Below are 18,271 nucleotides of genomic sequence, written 5' to 3' on the forward strand. Positions count from 1 at the left end.
CCCATCTCTATCCTGCCTTAGGAGAGCCTGCTGGCTCTGGACAGGCTCCAGGTGAAGGAAACTTGGACAAAGAGGGAAAAGCAGGAGCTCCTGGATGCTTTTCCTATCCATGGTCCAGAACACCAGCCTGACTGAAGCAGAGTTGCCTGAGACTGCACAAGGTGAGGCATTTCACTGCTCCAGCATCCCCATCAACCAGCTGGGGTACCCAGCAGTGCAGAGCCATTTCAAACCACAGCTGGGGCAGCTGGCCAGGGAAGGGGCAGGGCATCCTTCCAGATGGACAGGAACTCCAAACAATGCAGCACTGACAAAATGACAAAGGGGAGATCAGATCCTCAAGCAGTTAATAATATCCAGCTGACACAGAGAAGGATATGAAATCTATTCAAATGTACATAACCCACTGACCCAAAGAAGCAATGGATATTTTTTATCCATGAGCTACACCAAAAAGCTTCCAGAAATGTGTGGCTTCCAAAGCAGCTGGATGCCCCTTGCACAGGGATATAGTTTAGCTCTGGCACTCGGTGCCTCACTGAACAGCCTTTTAAACAGCATTTGGAGAACAGAAGCTCCAACTTTACAGATAGCAATACACAAGAAACCTAATGTTAGCAATTAGGTGAGGTTTTGCAATCCATTACATCCCCCCCAAGCTATGGTACTGCACAAGGGCTGCAGCAGCTTGAGGTGCAGTCTGTATTCTTTTTTGGAAAATCTTCAAGTGGGCTTTAGCAGAGCTGGCCATGCCAAGAGATGGAAGAAGTTCAGAGATGCAAAGCCCTGAGGGAATTTGAGATAGGGCTGCTACCTACAGACAGCACAGAATGGGATGGTGTAATGTGAAGCAGCAGCTGGCACTGTAAAGTTAAACAAATCTCACTTCAGCCTCTGGGCAGCCCCAGATCAGCTGATGACAAAAACGGATTTGCTTGTGCTCATGTACATCATGAAGATAAAAAAGCTGTTTCACCTCAAAGAAAAAAGCCAGCCAAAGAAAAATTCATGCAATTTGGTGATGAATATAAATGTAGAATGGAGAGAGAAAAGTCCCTTGCCATGAGGCTGCAAGGTCTATGTGCCCCTTAGGTTTCCCTTAGGAGCATCCTCAGTTCCTGCCTGCTGGTATACCTTGCCATGCCCAAATCATCCCAGTTTTTCAGTGCTCATCAATCTCTGATAAGAAACAACTGACAAAACAGCCTGACTTGCACAAGCTCTTGCCCTGTTTCTGAACTGTTTCCTACTGTGACCTCCTCTTTCCTCCTGTCACTGTGCCCTGAGTCCTGCCCTCAACTGCAGCTCACTTTTCCCTTGTCTTTATAATGACTGAAAACCCAATTAAAGATTCCTGTGCAGCACACCTTTGCTCCCCTCCAGGAGTAAGATAGGAGCGTACTGTATGTACATCATGGCAAGACATGAGGGACAGAATAGCAAACACTGTTACTGTTCAAGAAAACTGATTTGAATACCAATTTCCATCCTGGCTAATTTTGCAAACCCCTGCCAGGAAGAAGTTAAAGTCTTCTCTTAACATGCTCCCTGAAAAGTAAGTAACCCACTATATTAACTTAGAACCATATTGATAAGAGTAGGCTCACAATTGCCTTCAATAGCAATTATATCGTTGAATGTATACTAATTTAAAAACCCAATCTATATATAAGCCTCCAAAGATGTATTTTTGGGTCTCTGGATGTGGGAGAACAAAGAGTCAGGGTCACCAGGGTGCTGCTGGGTGGAGGGATGGGAGATGATGGCAGAGGGGCATCAAGGAGAGGCATTTGTTGGGATGGACTGGCTGGGATTGAAGCCCCTGGCAGTGGCAGGACCTATCCAAGGAAGAAGCTGAGGTCTGGAAGCAGGTGGCAATCCACAGCTCCCATACACTGATTTTCATTCAACTGTTTGCACCCTTTGTGTAGCAGAGCAAAGATCACCATGTTACTCTCATCACATCCCAAATTACAACTCCCAGCTTCATGGTAATACATCCTGATGTATAAACAGTGATGCAGTGCTCCCACAAGACACCACAATCCTTGAATGCTAATTACCACCGAGCAGAAAAACACAAGATTCTCCTACTTACAGCCATGCAACTGCCTTTAAGATGAATATGGTATTAGGAAATTTATGCTAAAGCTATACAATGTTGTAAAATACTTTTTTGAGGGGCAGCATATCATAGGCTTTATCAGAGCACGCTCAGAAACTGATTGCAACCACAGACATCCACTTGGAAAAAAAATGAAAAGAAAATAACATGCAAGATTTAAAGACAAATTTGCAGCCTCATTGTAGCATCGTTTAACTTCCACTTATACACACTGATTTAGTTCAGAGAAGTCCAGCCTATTTTCTTTTCCAAATAACACTTGTCTGAATTTCCCAATAATCTTCTACTGATTGTCAGTGGACAGCAAGTGTGGAAAAAAAGTCACACAGCAGATTAAATTTACTGTGTAAAAGCCAAACATAAGTCCAAGACTGAATCTTAGGTCAAAGAAAATCCTGATAAAACCAAGGTCCAAATCCTTATTTCTAAGCTTGCTCACTGGACAAATGTAAGCATAAAATTAAAGTAGCTTTGATACCAGTCATTTTTAACTTGGGGAATAAGTTGAAATCAGTGAGGTTGTACTGTTTAGGTTATTCTCTATTTCAGCCCTATATTGTTTTCACATGCTTTCCTTTTGCTTGATGATTTCAAGGGAAATAAAGACTTTATTACCATTTTGGTCTAGTACCTCGAGTTACTTTTCCAGCGGAAACTTCTGGGTGGGAAAACCTGACACTTCGAAAAGCATGCCAAATTTAGTGCAAGTTTATATTTACCAAAGGAACATTTGACATTTCATTGATGCATCACAAAGAGAAATAAGGGACACACCTGACAGGATTATCTTGTAATGAAGTATTTTAAAACAAACAATGGCACTGCCCAGAAGTAAGAAAAAGCAAAGCAAAGGCAGGAGAACTGAAAAGGAAACAACTCGGATCTATGGGGAAAGTTTGAATATTACTCAGAGCACAATTACACAATCCTTAGTCTCACAGTACAGGAGAAAGCTTGTAAAGCATATCCAAAATGCTGGATATTTTTCAACAGTTGAAGGTATTTCCAGCACAAATACAAAAGTGCTTTTTTACAACTGCATACCCTGTCATCTTAAGCATTTTTTTAAAAATCAGCCAAGCATAAATTTTAGTGTGGTGATTTTAAATTTCTTTAGAGATGTTTTTGCTTTCATTATAACATGCCTTTCTCACACAACTTTCATGAGATCTCTAATAACATAGTGGTTTTCTATCCCCAAACTGCCATACATAAAATAGATTGGAGCTTATCAGAGATTTGAGCTATTTTTCAGTTTCCTATCTAAGCCAACCTCAACTTTCCTGGCAACTGATAATGAAAAAGACCATTAAGCAGAGTAATAAAGAGTAATATAAAAGCTCATTATAAGCCTGATACATAAAATTACAAGCTGTAGTCTACAGTACTCATAAGTGAAACTGAAAACCAAGCTCAAGCACACCAAACGAGATTATAAATTAGCTGTTGTTTTCTGTCTGAGAAAAGCCATTCTTTAATGAGCTTGGAAACACAGCTAAATATTTTCTTTCATAAATTCAAGAAAAAGCCATACCACTTTTGAGACTTCTGCTGGGCAGCATTTTCTTGTGTCTCTTTTCCTCTTTTAAATTTTAAATACTGCATAGGAACCATTTGCTCTGTGAGGTTCCCATAGTTAGGACCAAACCCTTCTCAGAGGAATTTTGGCACCTTATTAATTAGCTGGTTATGAGAAGGAGCTGCACTCTTTCAGTGACTCCTATTTCACCATCAGTAAAGTGTGATACCATAATAAATTTCCATCAAGCAAACTATTTCTGGTAATTCCCCCTAATTAACACCAGACTGCTAATAATAAATTAGGCCCTATGTGTTTCTGATATAACCAAGATCTTGTCTGAGCACAAGATATTAACCAATGTCCCAAGAAAGTAAAACTTGAACCTAAATTAAGCTTTTGCTGGTAAAAGGATTTATATGCAATTTTGTGAGAAACCCTTTGAAGATCTCATATAGGGCATTTTGACCAGCAAATATTTTGAATGACAGAGAGATTTGTTCTATGCTGAGCAGTGAAAGTGGATTTATTGTGAAAACACACCATTGCATTTTAAGCCTATAAATCTTACACTGGATTACAGCATCTTAACGAATGAATGACAGATCTCTTTTTTTTTTTTTTATTTTTGGTCGGTGTATTTTAACGTTACATGATGTTGTGATTGATAAAAACCAAACCTTTGCCATTAAAATGTCAAATGCAGACTTCATGCCTTTAAAAATTTGGCTTCTGGAGCTTAATGCACTGTTTGCAAATAGACTTGCGTTTGTCTCGCTCACAGCCTAAACACTGAAGGGGAGGCAAGTTTTCTGTAAAGTTGCCTCTAAATTTTATAGAGCTGTGTGCAGTGTTTTCCTTTGCCTGTGTAAATAAAGGTAAAAAACAACAGTGCATTTGCCTGTTTAAGAGATGCTCAGCTAAGGGGATTCTTACCAGACTGGTATTATCATGAAGGAATTGGCCAGGTTAGAGCAGACACTTGAGTGTCCCACAGTGAAAACAGAGACTGCTGCATGCCAAGGCTAAATATGGAATCAGAAAATGCTTGCCAGAGCAGGCAGTATTTCCTTGGACAATGTCAACTTAGGAAAAATATTAAACTCTTCCAGAGGAACAGAGCAAAGTATTCTAGACGGGCAGTACAATGGAGAAAGGATAGCAAATAAACAACAATTGGCCAATGTAAGTTTTACATTGTTACATATTCTACAGTGTTCATCACAAGATTTATACCTTTCCATCCATCGTGAGAAAAAATGAGGAATCAGATATTCACTGAGGGTGAAAGGGACTTTGACTGTTGCAAGGGCTGTATGCAGTTGGGTTTTGAGTATCTCCAAGTACAGAGACTCCACAATCTGTCTAGGCAACCCATGCCAATGCTTACCATCCTCAGAGTTGTCTTCTCACTACATACCAAGCCTGGCTGTTTTCTTGACTCCCCTATTCACGTACTTGTAGGCACGTGAGGTCTCCTCTGAGTCCCCTCTTCTCCAGGCTGAGCAGTCCCAGCTCTCTCAGCCTCTCCTTGTATGACAAATGCTCCATGCCCCTCACTATCCTCTTGTACTCCAGTACAGCTGTGTCTCTGGTACTGGTGAGACTCAGCTCTCCAGATGGGTCTCACCAAGGCTGAGCACAGAAGGATAACATCTCCCATCTACTGGAAATGCTCTGCCTAATGGACCCCAGGAGGCTCGTGGTCTTCCTTGTCTCAGAGGAGCTATCACTGGCTCATGGTCACCTTGGCATCACCAGGACTCACTGGTTCTTCCTGTAAAACAAAGTTAAAAACCCCACAAAATCTGAAGAATGAGCAGCTCAGATGCTATCTATTCATGTATACAATCATGGCTTTCCTTTACTGGCTATGATTCAGGAAAAGTAAATATCCAACAAACACAAAATAAATGAGGACAGAGAATTTTAGGTTTTGAGTAGGGTTTATTTGCTTGTTATGTTTTTCAATTATAATAAAATTTGCAAATGTGAACTGCCAAAATTTAATGCTGAAGATTATTAAACACAAGCAAAGAAATCACCAGGATTTAACAGCTGGTAGTTTAGCATAAAACAATGTTTGCAAAGCAGCTGACATGGCTTGATGATGCAAGTAGCTCTGTGAAGAAACAGGTACACAATTAACAGACCAACACTCACTGAACCACAGCTCAACTCCTGCTTTTATGTTTATGGCATTGTTATATTAAGCATTTATATTTACATGAAATCCTGAATTATTTCATTACAACATACTGAAACAGTCATCATGGATCAATTATTCACTTCTAAAGACATTCTACCTTCAAACAGAGTTAAGCCAAATTCTCTCACAGGCGGTTTTGGAAGAAAAACAATGACTGAAAATGCATGTAAAGATCTACAGTAGTTAGGTTATTAATATATCTGTCCTGACTCTGTAACATTCCCTCATAACATGAATGCTGTATGTGTGTTGTGTGAAAAACAGCTGGGAATCTCGTGAAATCCCTAAATGATTATTTGCAATGCCAAGTCTGCATTCAAATTCACATATATACTTCTGTCTCTCAATGCATGTGCATGCAGAAAGAAGTATATTTAAACACATACCACTCATACCCCAAAAGATTCTAGAGGTAAAGGCAGGTTTACAAATAATATCAGGATGAAATAGTTCTAAACAACAACAACAACAAAAGATAATAAATATTCAGTGAGATATATGGCATTATTATAAAGTGCTCTACTAAAATCTCACTTATTAAAATAATGATAAAAATTATGTTCCTTTTAATTGATTTATATAATTTGGTAAAGCCATTAAATATTCCTTATCTAACAGTGACTCTATGCTTCCTTTACAATTTTAAACAAATAGATAAAAGCAGAAATTAAAAGGCAAAGCAGCTAAATGAAGCAGTTCTATTGGAGCCCTTCAGGCTTTTGTCCTCAAATTCATTAACAACTGCAAAAATTTCAAACCTTACAGCATATGGATTAAATAATAAAACTCAAATTAAAATTACGAGGCTAAACAAAATTTAATTGGATTTTAAGGACAATACAAACAGAAGTTTTTATCCTACGTTAAAATGGCAAGGTTTGAAGTGCAGAAATTCTTGGAACGATTTTTCCTGTGCATTTTCCCTCCTTTCCTGACATGTGCAATAATGCTCCACTGAAACCCAATCTGTAGGTCTCATTTCTCCACATTCCACCTAATTTTAAAAGCAACCTGGCTTATTTGCAACTGTATCTTCTGCTTCCACCCTTCTGATTTTCAGCCAAACTCACAAAAGGGTACATCTACAAGAGTGTAAACATTTTACACAGCTTTATACCGTACCACCAAATTTCTTCTTATTTACCAACATTCACCAAATATACCAAATTTATTCTGTACTACTGGAAGTCGAGAAAGAAATGTGGTAATATTGAATAAAAACAACTTCAGGAAATAAAGTGAAACAGCCCTACAATGTGAATCTGTCTCACTGAATTAATAAAAAGCCAAATATTTTTTCATATTTCAGTACAGTAATTTTGGTTTTCTTTCCTCCTCTTTTGTTGATTTTTTTGTTCCTCATTACAATTGGTTTACTCAACCATGGCAAATTTTTGTGACTTTTTTATCCATGGTTTTATGGATAAAACTATCTGTTGAATCAGTAATAAAACCTACCCCACAACAACAAAACCAGTACATTGTTATTTTTAATGTCTACTAGAAAGAGCACTAAAGACTAACAGTTCAGCTCTGACACCCCAGTTGAATCAAACAGCAAATAAATTCAGTTTCCTTCAGGAATTTGCTCTGGTCCCAAGAGCCCCCTTCTCTGTTGGGCAATTCTGCTGAAGCAATCCTCCCTGTGCAGAGGGGCACCACCTCCACCCTGGCTGCCTACAATTGCTCCAATTAAACCAGTTAAACCCTAATTTAAGGCTAAGGGGGACTGAGCTGGTGCACTGGTCTTGTGCTGCCTCTCTGTGTGGATGCAAAATTGGTATCAAGCCACAGAATTGGCTGATCTGGCTCGTGGCAAGTGAATAATGACAGCATTGTCTTGCTGCTCCCTTGCAAGATCTGAGAGGCACTGAGCTGCTTAAACCAATGGAATATCATTTAACAATTCCCTACATCTGGAAGAAAAGAGAAAAGTAAATCCTAAACTAATAAAAATCTTAACAGCTGAGTAAGAAAGTTGAGTTTTCAGGATGCTACCTGGCACACCACCAATATACATATTCATGAGCTACATGGTAAAGAATGTACTGAGAAAAGATCAATGTCCTCAGTTGCACTTCAGCAGCTTCCCTCATTCAAGACCAGAATCTCACATTCTGGATAAAAAACACTGCTACCTGCAGATTCAGCAAAATTTCCCCTTCACAAGGCACTTAAAGCTACCTAAAACCTGAACTGCAAACAGAAGAGTTGAAATCCCTGCTCCCTTAAGATTTAGTCTGACATTTTCACCTATCAAAGACACCCTTAGCAGCATGGGGTTTTGGCTAGTGTTCTTGTAGTACACGAGTTACAGAAAAGCATGCCATCTATGTTTTAAGTAGTATCTTCTAAATATTCTTTTTCACCAGCATAGCCACTTAAAAGCTTTATAGAAACCTCTGACCCTTGCAAACCCATCAGAATATTAAGTGCAAAGGCACAGGTACATGTAATTATGTAGGAGGCTTCCTGCATATGAATATCAGATTTTAAAAATAAAAGTTTTGGAATTATCTATTTTGTGTAATCTTATCTTTACTCTGAGTTCCTTTTAATGGAGTTTAGCTGCAATACTTCTGGGACACACTTTAAAAACATCACTGAAATAAAGTGATCAGGATTGCTGAATCCAATCTTCTTTTATTTGCTGAATAGCAGCAAGACTGAGACTTCTAATATCAGGTATTTACTTTTATACATACTTCACTTCTCATAATGAAACAGAGATAAATGTGGTCATAAAATCATGAAACACAGTAATGTGCGAAGCGTAGAGATAAAGACACTCTAATTGTTTGGCTTGGATGAAATTCCTGATACCTTACTTTGTATGAGGCAAAATTGTAAATTATACACACTCTGAAAAATCAGTACAATTCCTTCTGCAAGTTTCCACATCTCTCTTTCATTTTAGATAAATTGTATATAAATAATTTTAACCAATTATTGAACATGGACATTTCTGCTCAGTACATTTGTTACATGAGATGAGCTCCAAGTATCAGATGTTGATAGAATGGGTGTGTTTCTTGCACAGTGGTTTGTCCTTCTTGGAGAAGAAAGTCTGGCCCTCCAAGCTGTCACTACATACCTGAAGTGGGATAAAAAATAAAGGAACACTCAATTCAAATGGATGAATTGTACCATAACTATTCAGAATGCCAGATCATGGTACTGTTCTTTGCATAAATATAATCAAAGAGTAAGAATTACCCTTTTTTTTCCAGGTATCCTCTTTTTTATGTAATACCAGTGGTTGGTGTAAGTATAAACTCTCTTAAGACGAGGTATTTAAGTGGGAGTAGAGTTAGTTTCAGGATTTAAGAAAAAAACCACAATCATTAAGATTGGGTCTTCTGTTTTGGTTTTTTTGGTTATACAATATTAGCAAGCAATACCTTGGCTGCAGTGTCCTAATGTCAAGAGCACTCTTGCTACTTTGGAAACACAGCCCATTCCCTCATGACCTTCAAAACTTACTCTGAGGAAGTGAAAGTTGAGGGTTAAATGCTGGGACACAGGGCTGCAATCCAGGACACCTTCGCACGCACCCGCTCCAAGGGCTTACAATAGCAACACACCTTCCAAATAACTGGGAAAGCACTTTTTGTTTGGGCTCAGGGGATTCAGAGAGGTTAGAGCTGTTAACTCTCATATGGGTCAGGTTAGCACTGCTGCCAGGGTTTGTTTAAAGGCAGGCCAGCTTTACTTACAGAGCATACAAAGCAAGTGTCATGCCAAGTGTGGCCCAGGGCTTCAAGAAACCTGTCTCCAGCTTCGATGGGGAATTCACAGCCATGGCACATCGTACCAAAGAGGGCATAGTAATCTGCAAAGAGATACAAACAGCTTTTGAAGAGCATGCAGAAAAGCAGGACTGACCCTTTGAGAGCTTTGCTCCTTCATTGGTAATAGATTTGGACTTGCTGAGGTTTATTAGACTGAGTATACTGAATAAAGAGCCCCTGAATCAAAAGCCTGGGATGTTGACTTCTTTCTAATTCAATTCTTTTCCTCATCCTTTCAAGTGGGCAATGCTTCCATCTTCCTGGTGTTTCATTTCCTTGAGATGAACAGTGTGCTGGAGAGGGGGAAATGCACTCCTTGAGAGCACCCATGTGAACTCTATATGTTCCTTTATGTTCTCTCCAACTCTGCTTTGAAAGCACAGCCCAGCTGTTCACACTACAGACCTTCTCAGAAAGTAATGAACTCTGACCTACATTCTGGCACAATTTTTGACCCAGACTGCACCACTCAAAACCATGTAATCATTAGGCTTCTGTCCTAATTAGAATCTACAAATTTGGATCAAGTCAGAAAACCTTTCTAGTCACTCAAGTACATTACATGGCAAAAAAAAAAAAAAAAAAAAATCCCCAAAACAAACAAAGAAACCCTTCCCCTTCATTATTATGAAGAACAAGAAACTTTTCCAGCAATCTCAGGAGCAGGGACTAAAACAAATGGCATTGAACCACACATATTCCCCAGTCCAAGTTGTCTGGTCTTTTTCACTTATTTCAACTCTCAAACACCCCATTCTAGGCATTAATGCTATAACATGAGAGAATCTGGGACCAGCACATTATCCTGGCAAACATGTCATGCAACATTATGTCTTCATAAGATGAACTACAGTCAAAGTGACAGCCATAATGAAGCTTTGGACTCCATCTACCAGTAACAGAGTGTTACTACCATAGCAACACTCTGCCTCTGACAGGGAAATTAGATGACAGGGCTCATTTTCAAAGGAGAATTACAAGGGGTGGGAAGTGGGGTAGAAGTGGATTTTGTTTCTCACCTAGACTATAAAGATCTGCTGAAGCTCTAATACTGCTGCAGAGCCCACAGAGAATCATCAAATGTGTCAAGACCAAGAGAAAAGTTCAGGTTTTTTTTACTAAGACAGTGTTTTGTGTGATGACTTTTCCAAAAATTAATCATCATAGGAGGTACCTCAGCAGGATGGGGAACACAAGTGTTCTGGAATGGCAAAGCCCTTGATAGCTGCCTGTGGCAAGAAACTGCTTCACCAATCACCTCTATTAATCCATGCTATTGGAATGAATTTCTAAGTGTTTAAGAAGAAAGACAATAAAAATATCAAATGGTAGGACAGACCTGTGCAAAACTCCTGAAGGACACAGTCTCATGACCATACTCTTTCAGCTCTTTTGCATTTGTGGTCATACAGAATCTGACTGATATTTTCCTGGTGCCAGCAGTTAAAACCTTTTGTGAGTTGGCCTGTGCTTGTGTTGATAAGTTTATTGGCTTTTCTTCTGAAGAAAGGGCAGTAGATAAGGCAGAATGAAGGGCATCAGTTTTCTTTTGCATGCTTGAATTACAATACCACAGAAGCCTTCCAAGGCAGACTTCATACACAGTCACATATCAGTGCTTCCTGCACACAGCATTTTCAAAACTAGGCTACTAACTCCACACTTAAAAAAAGTTCAAAGTTGTTGATATCTGGACTTTTATTTTAATTTTAGCCTCAACATCTAAACCTAGAACATTCTGTAGAATAATCTCCCTTTAATACTAATAGCTGATGCTGTTACAATTTCAAACACAGATTTAAAATTAGAACTCTCCTTTGCACTAGGAAGAAGGAAAGTTGGCAATGACATTTACTCCTTACTTCTTTAAAATTAGTCATAGACTTGTAACTCCAGCTGGACTGAAAGTATTTGAAAATTAATATAACTCAAATTAACATCTAGTTAGTGAGCCAGAGCCATTACAAAGTATCACTGCCAATAACACCTCACAGATTGCGTCTGCATTAACTTGCACTAGCAACTTTCTATCTCAGAAATAATCTTTGCAAAAAGGGTAGCATACTTGACATCTCACCACAGCTTTTCCAGCTCACAGTATAGAAAAAGACACATTTTGCACAGGAATTGTAACAGTAGCACAAATCGATGCACTGCACAACACGTTGGTGGCAGGAACAAGAATTGAACCTTAACAGAACAGACCCTGTCATGAGCTTTCCACCCAAAAGGGAATTATTGATTGCTCCAGTACTATTTTTGAATCATCAAATGGTTCCAGGATTAGGGGCTTCACATTGCTTCAGGATGAAATTTCACCGTGCTGTCACACTGGAGGGATGCTGCTCATGTAACTGTTTCCTCTGCTGCTCCACAAATTCAATAGGAGCAACACCCTACCCTACATTTGTCACCAAGTTAGCAATAACCTACTGTGTCCTTTTGTATCTGCCAACATCTCATTAAAGCAGCTCTGACGAGAAATTTTGGATAAACTGGCCTACTTCCCTTCATGCTTACCTAACACTCGCCCTGGCACCCACTGTAAACAACTTTGGGATCAGCTCAGAAGGAAATCTAAGCTCCAAAGAGGTCATTAGAATTTCATGTAAATCCCTTCTGGTCAATCCATTTCTCCATCTAGTGACACTGCAATGTTCCTAATAGTAGAAGGAAAATCATAACAAGGGTCCAACTGATAGGTCCAATCCTGTGAAAACAGATAATTTTGATATAATTTTGTCTCTTTTCCATTTTGTGGGAATCGTTTTACAAACTGTTTATTTCTTTCCTTGCTCAGAGGGATACATGGAAAGTGCTAAGCAAACTAGAAAACCAACTTAAATAAAAACAGTTCATAGTAATAATAACAGGTTGACAAGAGGCTCAACATGGCCCGGCAATGTGCACTCACAGCCCAGAAAGCCAACTCTATCCTGAGCTACACCACAAGAGGAATGGCCAGCAGGCAAGGGAGGGATTCTGAACCAACTACTCTCCTCTCCTGAGAGCCCACTGGAAGCCCTGCATCCAGCTATGGGGCTCCCAAGATGGGATGGATGTGGACCTGCTGGAACAAGTCCAGAGAAAGACACACAGATGCTCTGAGGGATGGAGCACGTCTCCTTTGAGGAAAGGCAGAAAGAGCTGTGGTTGCTCAGCCCAGAGAAGAGAAGGCTCCAGGCAGACCTTACAGCACCTTCCAATACCTGAAGGGGGCCTAGAGGAAAGCTGGAGTGGGACTTTTTACAAGGATAGGCATGATAGTACAAGGGGGAGCTTTAAGCTGAAAGAGTACATTTATATTGGACAATAGGAAGACTTTTTACTGTGAGAGTGGTGAGGCACTAGAACGGGTTGCCCAGAGCAGCTATGGATTCCCCATTCCTGGGCTTTGAGCAACATGGTCTAGTGGAAGGCACCCTTGCCCACTGCAGGGGGGTCGGAACCAGATGAACTTTAAGGTCCCTTCCAACTCAAACTATTTTATGATTTTATAAAAAATGTTATGATTAGCTGGAAGTACTAAAAACCGAACCAGAAATGCTCTGTACTTCTAGACTATATCGTTCATCTAATATTGCTCATCAGGATTTCAAGTGCTGTAAATGTATCACTGTATTTCTTCCCTGACAGTTTTTGTATTCGTGATCCTGCAAAAAACTATCTGGACAGATTGCTTACTCTTGGAAGCCCCTCAGGCTGTGAATAATGCTATTCAGAGAAAAACACACTTCTCCATTGGCATTTGCTTGTGTTTGGTAAATAAGCAGAATTACATAAACTTCAGATTATTTTAAAGCCAACCAGAAAGTCACCCTAAAACTAACACTTTGATGTATCACTGATACTATACAGCTGAGGACTTCACAGGTATAGGTAAAAATCAGTGACAAGAAGCCTGCTGCTGCTGAAGCTGATGAAGAAATCCTCACTAACTCCTCCTGCTGCAAACTTTAAGGTGTCTACAGCAGCAGTTGTTGCTTTGAATTCACATATCAAAGTTACCAGAAATTGCTGGGACACTGCTAACGTGCAGCTTGAGAAAAGGGAATTATTTGCTTTTCCCCAACCTTACTGAGTTCTGCTTTCCTGCACAGCTGCAGTAAACTCTGGTTGTGTTGCTTCTTACCCGTCTCACAGTAGGGATCACCATCTTCTAAGTGAAAGACATTATTGCGGATGGGGTTATGACAGGCCACACACACGAAGCAGGAAACGTGCCAAGTTTGTTTCAAAGCATTTATTACTTCCTGTGGGGATTAGAAAAAGTGTTAGGAACATATTATTTCTATGTGATGACTAGGTTGTGGTAGCCATGCCTCCACACTTGATTCATTTCAAGAATACTTCGTTTCCTACTGCTACGCTGGAAATGGGTTGTGCACACAAGTTCTGCGATGTTAAACTTAATGAGGTGCTTTATTTATGGTACATCTCCTTATTTTTCATGAGCGATCCTTCAGGGTTCTTGGAAGGTTTGCCAAAGAGTTGGACAAATTTTAAAAACTAATTTGTTCAAATTCTTAATTTTAATCAGGATCTCAATCATAATGGTCCCCTGAAATAAGAAAAGCAGAATCTCTGCCTTCTCTTGAAGTCTGTGAGAGTTAATCAGAAGACATCATAAAGAAAATTACGACTGCTCTGTGTTGTTTTGGAATATGCTATAGTGCCAAATATGACTTGAGAATTGTGCTGCCAGAGCCCTGCATGACCCCAGTTACACAGGAATGCAGACACATTGCTGTCTGCAGCGAAACAGCAGCCGAGCAGCTGGCAGCTCAAATGAGCAATACCAGTGTCCAGTAGGATAACACATCTCCATTAACGCTGGGAATACTTCAGAACTTCACATCTAGCAAGCAGGGTGTTCCTAATGCCCAGCTCACCTAAGGAAGATTTCTTCTTTTTACTTCCCTCTCTCACTTGCCCCTTCCCATTCTGTGAAAATCTGCCAATTAAAAGCATTTTGCTCAAGAAAATTTAGCAATTGCAACAGCTACAGAATGACTTCACGAAAACAAGTGCTAAGCAAGGAGAGTACAGCACCTTTTCTCAAACTGACTGAAAAGGTTCAACATTAGAAGATCCAAATTTGTATCCTATTTGATCCTATTTTGTATGTGATGAGAGCAGAAAAAGTGTGTCAAGACTCTGAAAGAATGCAGACTGGGCTAAATAAAATGGAATTTCATAGCAGAGAATCACTGGACACTGTGATTACTATTCCCACGAAAAAATAGCCACTTGCTGGACACTTACCCCAAGGATCTTCCTCTGGCACTTGGAACACTCAGGGGCAAAGAACTTCTCATAGCAGACCTCACAATACAGCATTCCTTTCTCTTCCACAAATCCAATGTATGCCATGGAGGTTTTGCAGTGGGCACAATTAAATTCTTCTGGATGCCATGACTTTCCCAAAGCCACCAAGAAGGGTCCTCTGATTAGAAAGAAGAGATACTGTCAGCAAATTCACCTGGGATGGCTCCTGCAAAAGCTGTTAGTAGATTTATCTGCAATAGCTCTGTGTCATTACTACACTGTTCACACATGTACACTGCTCCATCCCTCTTTCCTCCTACAAGCTCTAAGAAAGCCCCAAGTGTTGACTGCATCCATCTCCATTGAACTCTCTCCTAGAAATGCCTGCCCACAATAAACACTAATTCTTTTCACTTCACTGCATTTCAGAAAACTTATTTTAGAACTATAATAATTACAGTGCTGAAAAGTCTGCTAGGGAAGTGAAGAATGTTTCCCATGTTCCCAATTCCATCTCTTGCAAAGAGATATTTGACTCAGTGATATGATCAGCTCTCCTATAGTCTGCATTCATATTGAGACTACAAATATAAATAGACTTGACCCCACTAGGAGCAGATAACATCAGTTTATTCTGAGACAAAAATTCAATCACCCTCCCTATCCAACGAGTTTCTTACAGGATAATCCATCCTAGTTACAAGAGGATTTTTTTTGTATTAAAATAGGTCCATTCTTTCCCAAACACACAGCTTCCTCTATCATTTGTAAATGCAAAATAACTTTTAATATTATTTGTCTGGTTAATGCAGTGCAGTTAATAGAAAAGAAATTTATCCATTTTTTTGGTCAACAAAAAAACTCTGTTTGTAACTTATAATTATATATTATGACAACTTATATTGTCTCTACATTCATCTGAAAATATATTCAGCACATTAATCTCTTTAGTGAACACATTTACTTTAAAGAGGTGCTTCCAAGGTCCCACCAACACTCAACCTTCCAGAATTTAGGCTTCAGATGAATTTTGTGGTTCAAGTTCATCTCCCTCAGCAGATTTCCAATTTTTCATACACCAACAAAGATGTAATTCTTTCAAGCAGTGCTTCATTTTTTTTTCTGATCTAATACTGCACTGAAAAAAATCCCTGAAAGTTATGACCACCTGCTGCTAAAATTGTTTTTTGAAACCAAGTAAGCTACAAGAACATTTCTCTAAGATTTTCATATAAACAAAGCAACAGCAATAAAGAAAAAAATGCAAACAAACAAGAAAAAAACCCCAAACAATCTGCCCCAATCCACCTTGAAATTTGTTTATGTTGACTCTAAAATGGAAATATAAGTGGACTGAGGAAAGAGGTCAGCTTCATCAAGGATAGAGTGTAGGGTTTCTCTTCTGAATTTTTTCTGATGAGACTATGTATTTTCAGCAGGATGAGAAGTCAAAGACAAGAGACTCAAACAAGGACAAACTCAAAGATTTAGGATAACCCAAAGCCCTTGTAAAATGATGAACATATTTAATCTGGGCCAGTTTCTTCTGTTCACCCCTGTTTATTGGAGGGAAAGCAGTGAAAAGGGCTCCTGAAGAGAAGCCTGTAGCTCTAAGGAGGGAGCTGGGGCTGAGCACAGCTCTCCAGCCCCGCTCCCAGCGGATGCCTGAGCAGTGCAAACACTGACCTAACCCGATACCCTCCCTCTGCTCTACAAGCACCTTTTTACATCAATGCCCTCTCAGTTATGTACTGATCAAACAATACAAGCCCTTATGTACAACAAAGTGCTCTCAGAGCGCCGTGTCAGCACAGGCTAATTTAACAGATTCATTAACACGGGGCTGACACCAAAGACACTCTCCCGGCTCCAGGTAGGATTGAGTTTCTGGCCATCTGCACTGAAATGACAGGCTCAGCTCTGCAATGGGAAGCAGGCATGCTAGCAAGGGGAGGAATTTTTACATCTGCTGCATTTAGCTCTCCAGAGTTTACAGCCTTGCCATGTTGAGGTCAGCACTCCAGGACAGTGCGCAGGAACACAGACGGACGGGGAGCAGCCTGAGAGTGCACCTATGGAGCTCCTCTCCCAGAGCCCCCAGACAGCTGGGACTGGGCCCTGCACAATGTCTGTGAGGTGTTCCATTAGTGCACTGGCTCCATGTGCACACATGTCCAGGAGAACACTTTCTAAACACAATTTTACTTTCAATCAGGCCGCAGTTTAAACATGTCAAGTTGATACTGCGGCTTAATGATTCCTGCAACTTAAAAGCTGCCCTAAAGCACATGGAAGAAGAAAAAAAAAAAAAAAGAAAAAAATACCTGCCATGTAAAATACACTAAAACATGATATTCAGAACTTGGAGGTGTTCCCAGTCTCTGCATAATTTTGCCATCAAAATGATAGCTTCCAGTAATGAAAGGTATTTATTTCCTCTATTAATTTGAAAAGGACTTTAAAGTCCCAATTTAAGTAAGGGGGCAGGATGCCCACACTCACACAATATCACAGAAGTAGCAAGGGGGATGCAATGCTAGGAAGATGGCTGCAGACAGCTTCATCCTTAATTTCTTCCCCATTCAAAAACATAACCAATAAAAACCCCAAATGTCTCTGTCAACTAGAATATATTTGTAAAATGTGCTAAAACCCCACATTCCTACTGTCCAAATGGGATATGGGATGACCCAACTAGCTACAAATGTGCCCCTCTCCCAGGCTGCTTTGACATGCCGAGCATTTCTGAACAAATTTCTGGCATCACCACTTAGACCACGTGAACGGAACTCAGACATGAAAACGAACTAAACTTTTTTTTTTTTTTTAAGATATTCGGATTGATTTACAATAGTATTTGCAGAATCTAATGCTCCAAAGGACCACCAGGTACATGATTTTAGTAGTCACCTCAAACATCTGGGTTCTGCATGTAACAATGATATTGGGGCAAACTGAAAGAAGTGAGCAACATACAGGAAATATATGTGCAATTCCAATGACTTAACACTTGTAACTGAATATAACTTCATCAGTGTGATCGTGATGTAATACATTAGTATGCCAGTAATTTAGTTTCTCATGTGGCTTGTGTTATAATAGCAAGCCAGAACAGAAATTTGGTGGTAGAGAGATCAAAAAGGATTTCCACATCTGCTAGGAAGGCCAATCACTTCACAGTTAACCACATAGCAGTTCTATGTTCTTGGAAGTTTCTTCTTCTCCTCCCTGAAAATGCCACAGTATACAATTTGTGTATAGGAGGTGCAGAAGGGAAGCACCATTTGTACTCTTTACCTTTTGCATTTAAAACCAATTAAGCTCCATGAAAAAGTGACAAAGCCAAATCATCATTCACA

At 39.7% G+C, this 18,271-nt stretch overlaps 1 protein-coding gene across 9 annotated transcripts in view; it reads right to left on the reverse strand.

The window, feature by feature from the left end:
* Positions 1 to 5,571: 5,571 nt before the first annotated feature.
* PDLIM5 (PDZ and LIM domain 5) overlaps positions 5,572 to 18,271 on the reverse strand; it is a 124,995-nt gene continuing 112,295 nt past the window's right edge. For all 9 annotated transcript variants that reach the window (XM_079306937.1, XM_079306933.1, XM_079306938.1 and 6 more), the window contains 4 exons: positions 14,910 to 15,090; positions 13,777 to 13,897; positions 9,570 to 9,685; positions 5,572 to 8,947 (listed from right to left, as the gene is read on the reverse strand). In XM_079306937.1, the coding sequence (XP_079163063.1) occupies positions 8,858 to 8,947; positions 9,570 to 9,685; positions 13,777 to 13,897; positions 14,910 to 15,090 (508 nt within the window). In that variant the 3' untranslated portion in view covers positions 5,572 to 8,857. The remainder of the gene's footprint in view (positions 8,948 to 9,569; positions 9,686 to 13,776; positions 13,898 to 14,909; positions 15,091 to 18,271) is intronic.

This window comes from Erithacus rubecula (assembly GCF_903797595.1).
Source record: "Erithacus rubecula genome assembly, chromosome: 5".
Taxonomy (NCBI): domain Eukaryota; kingdom Metazoa; phylum Chordata; class Aves; order Passeriformes; family Muscicapidae; genus Erithacus; species Erithacus rubecula.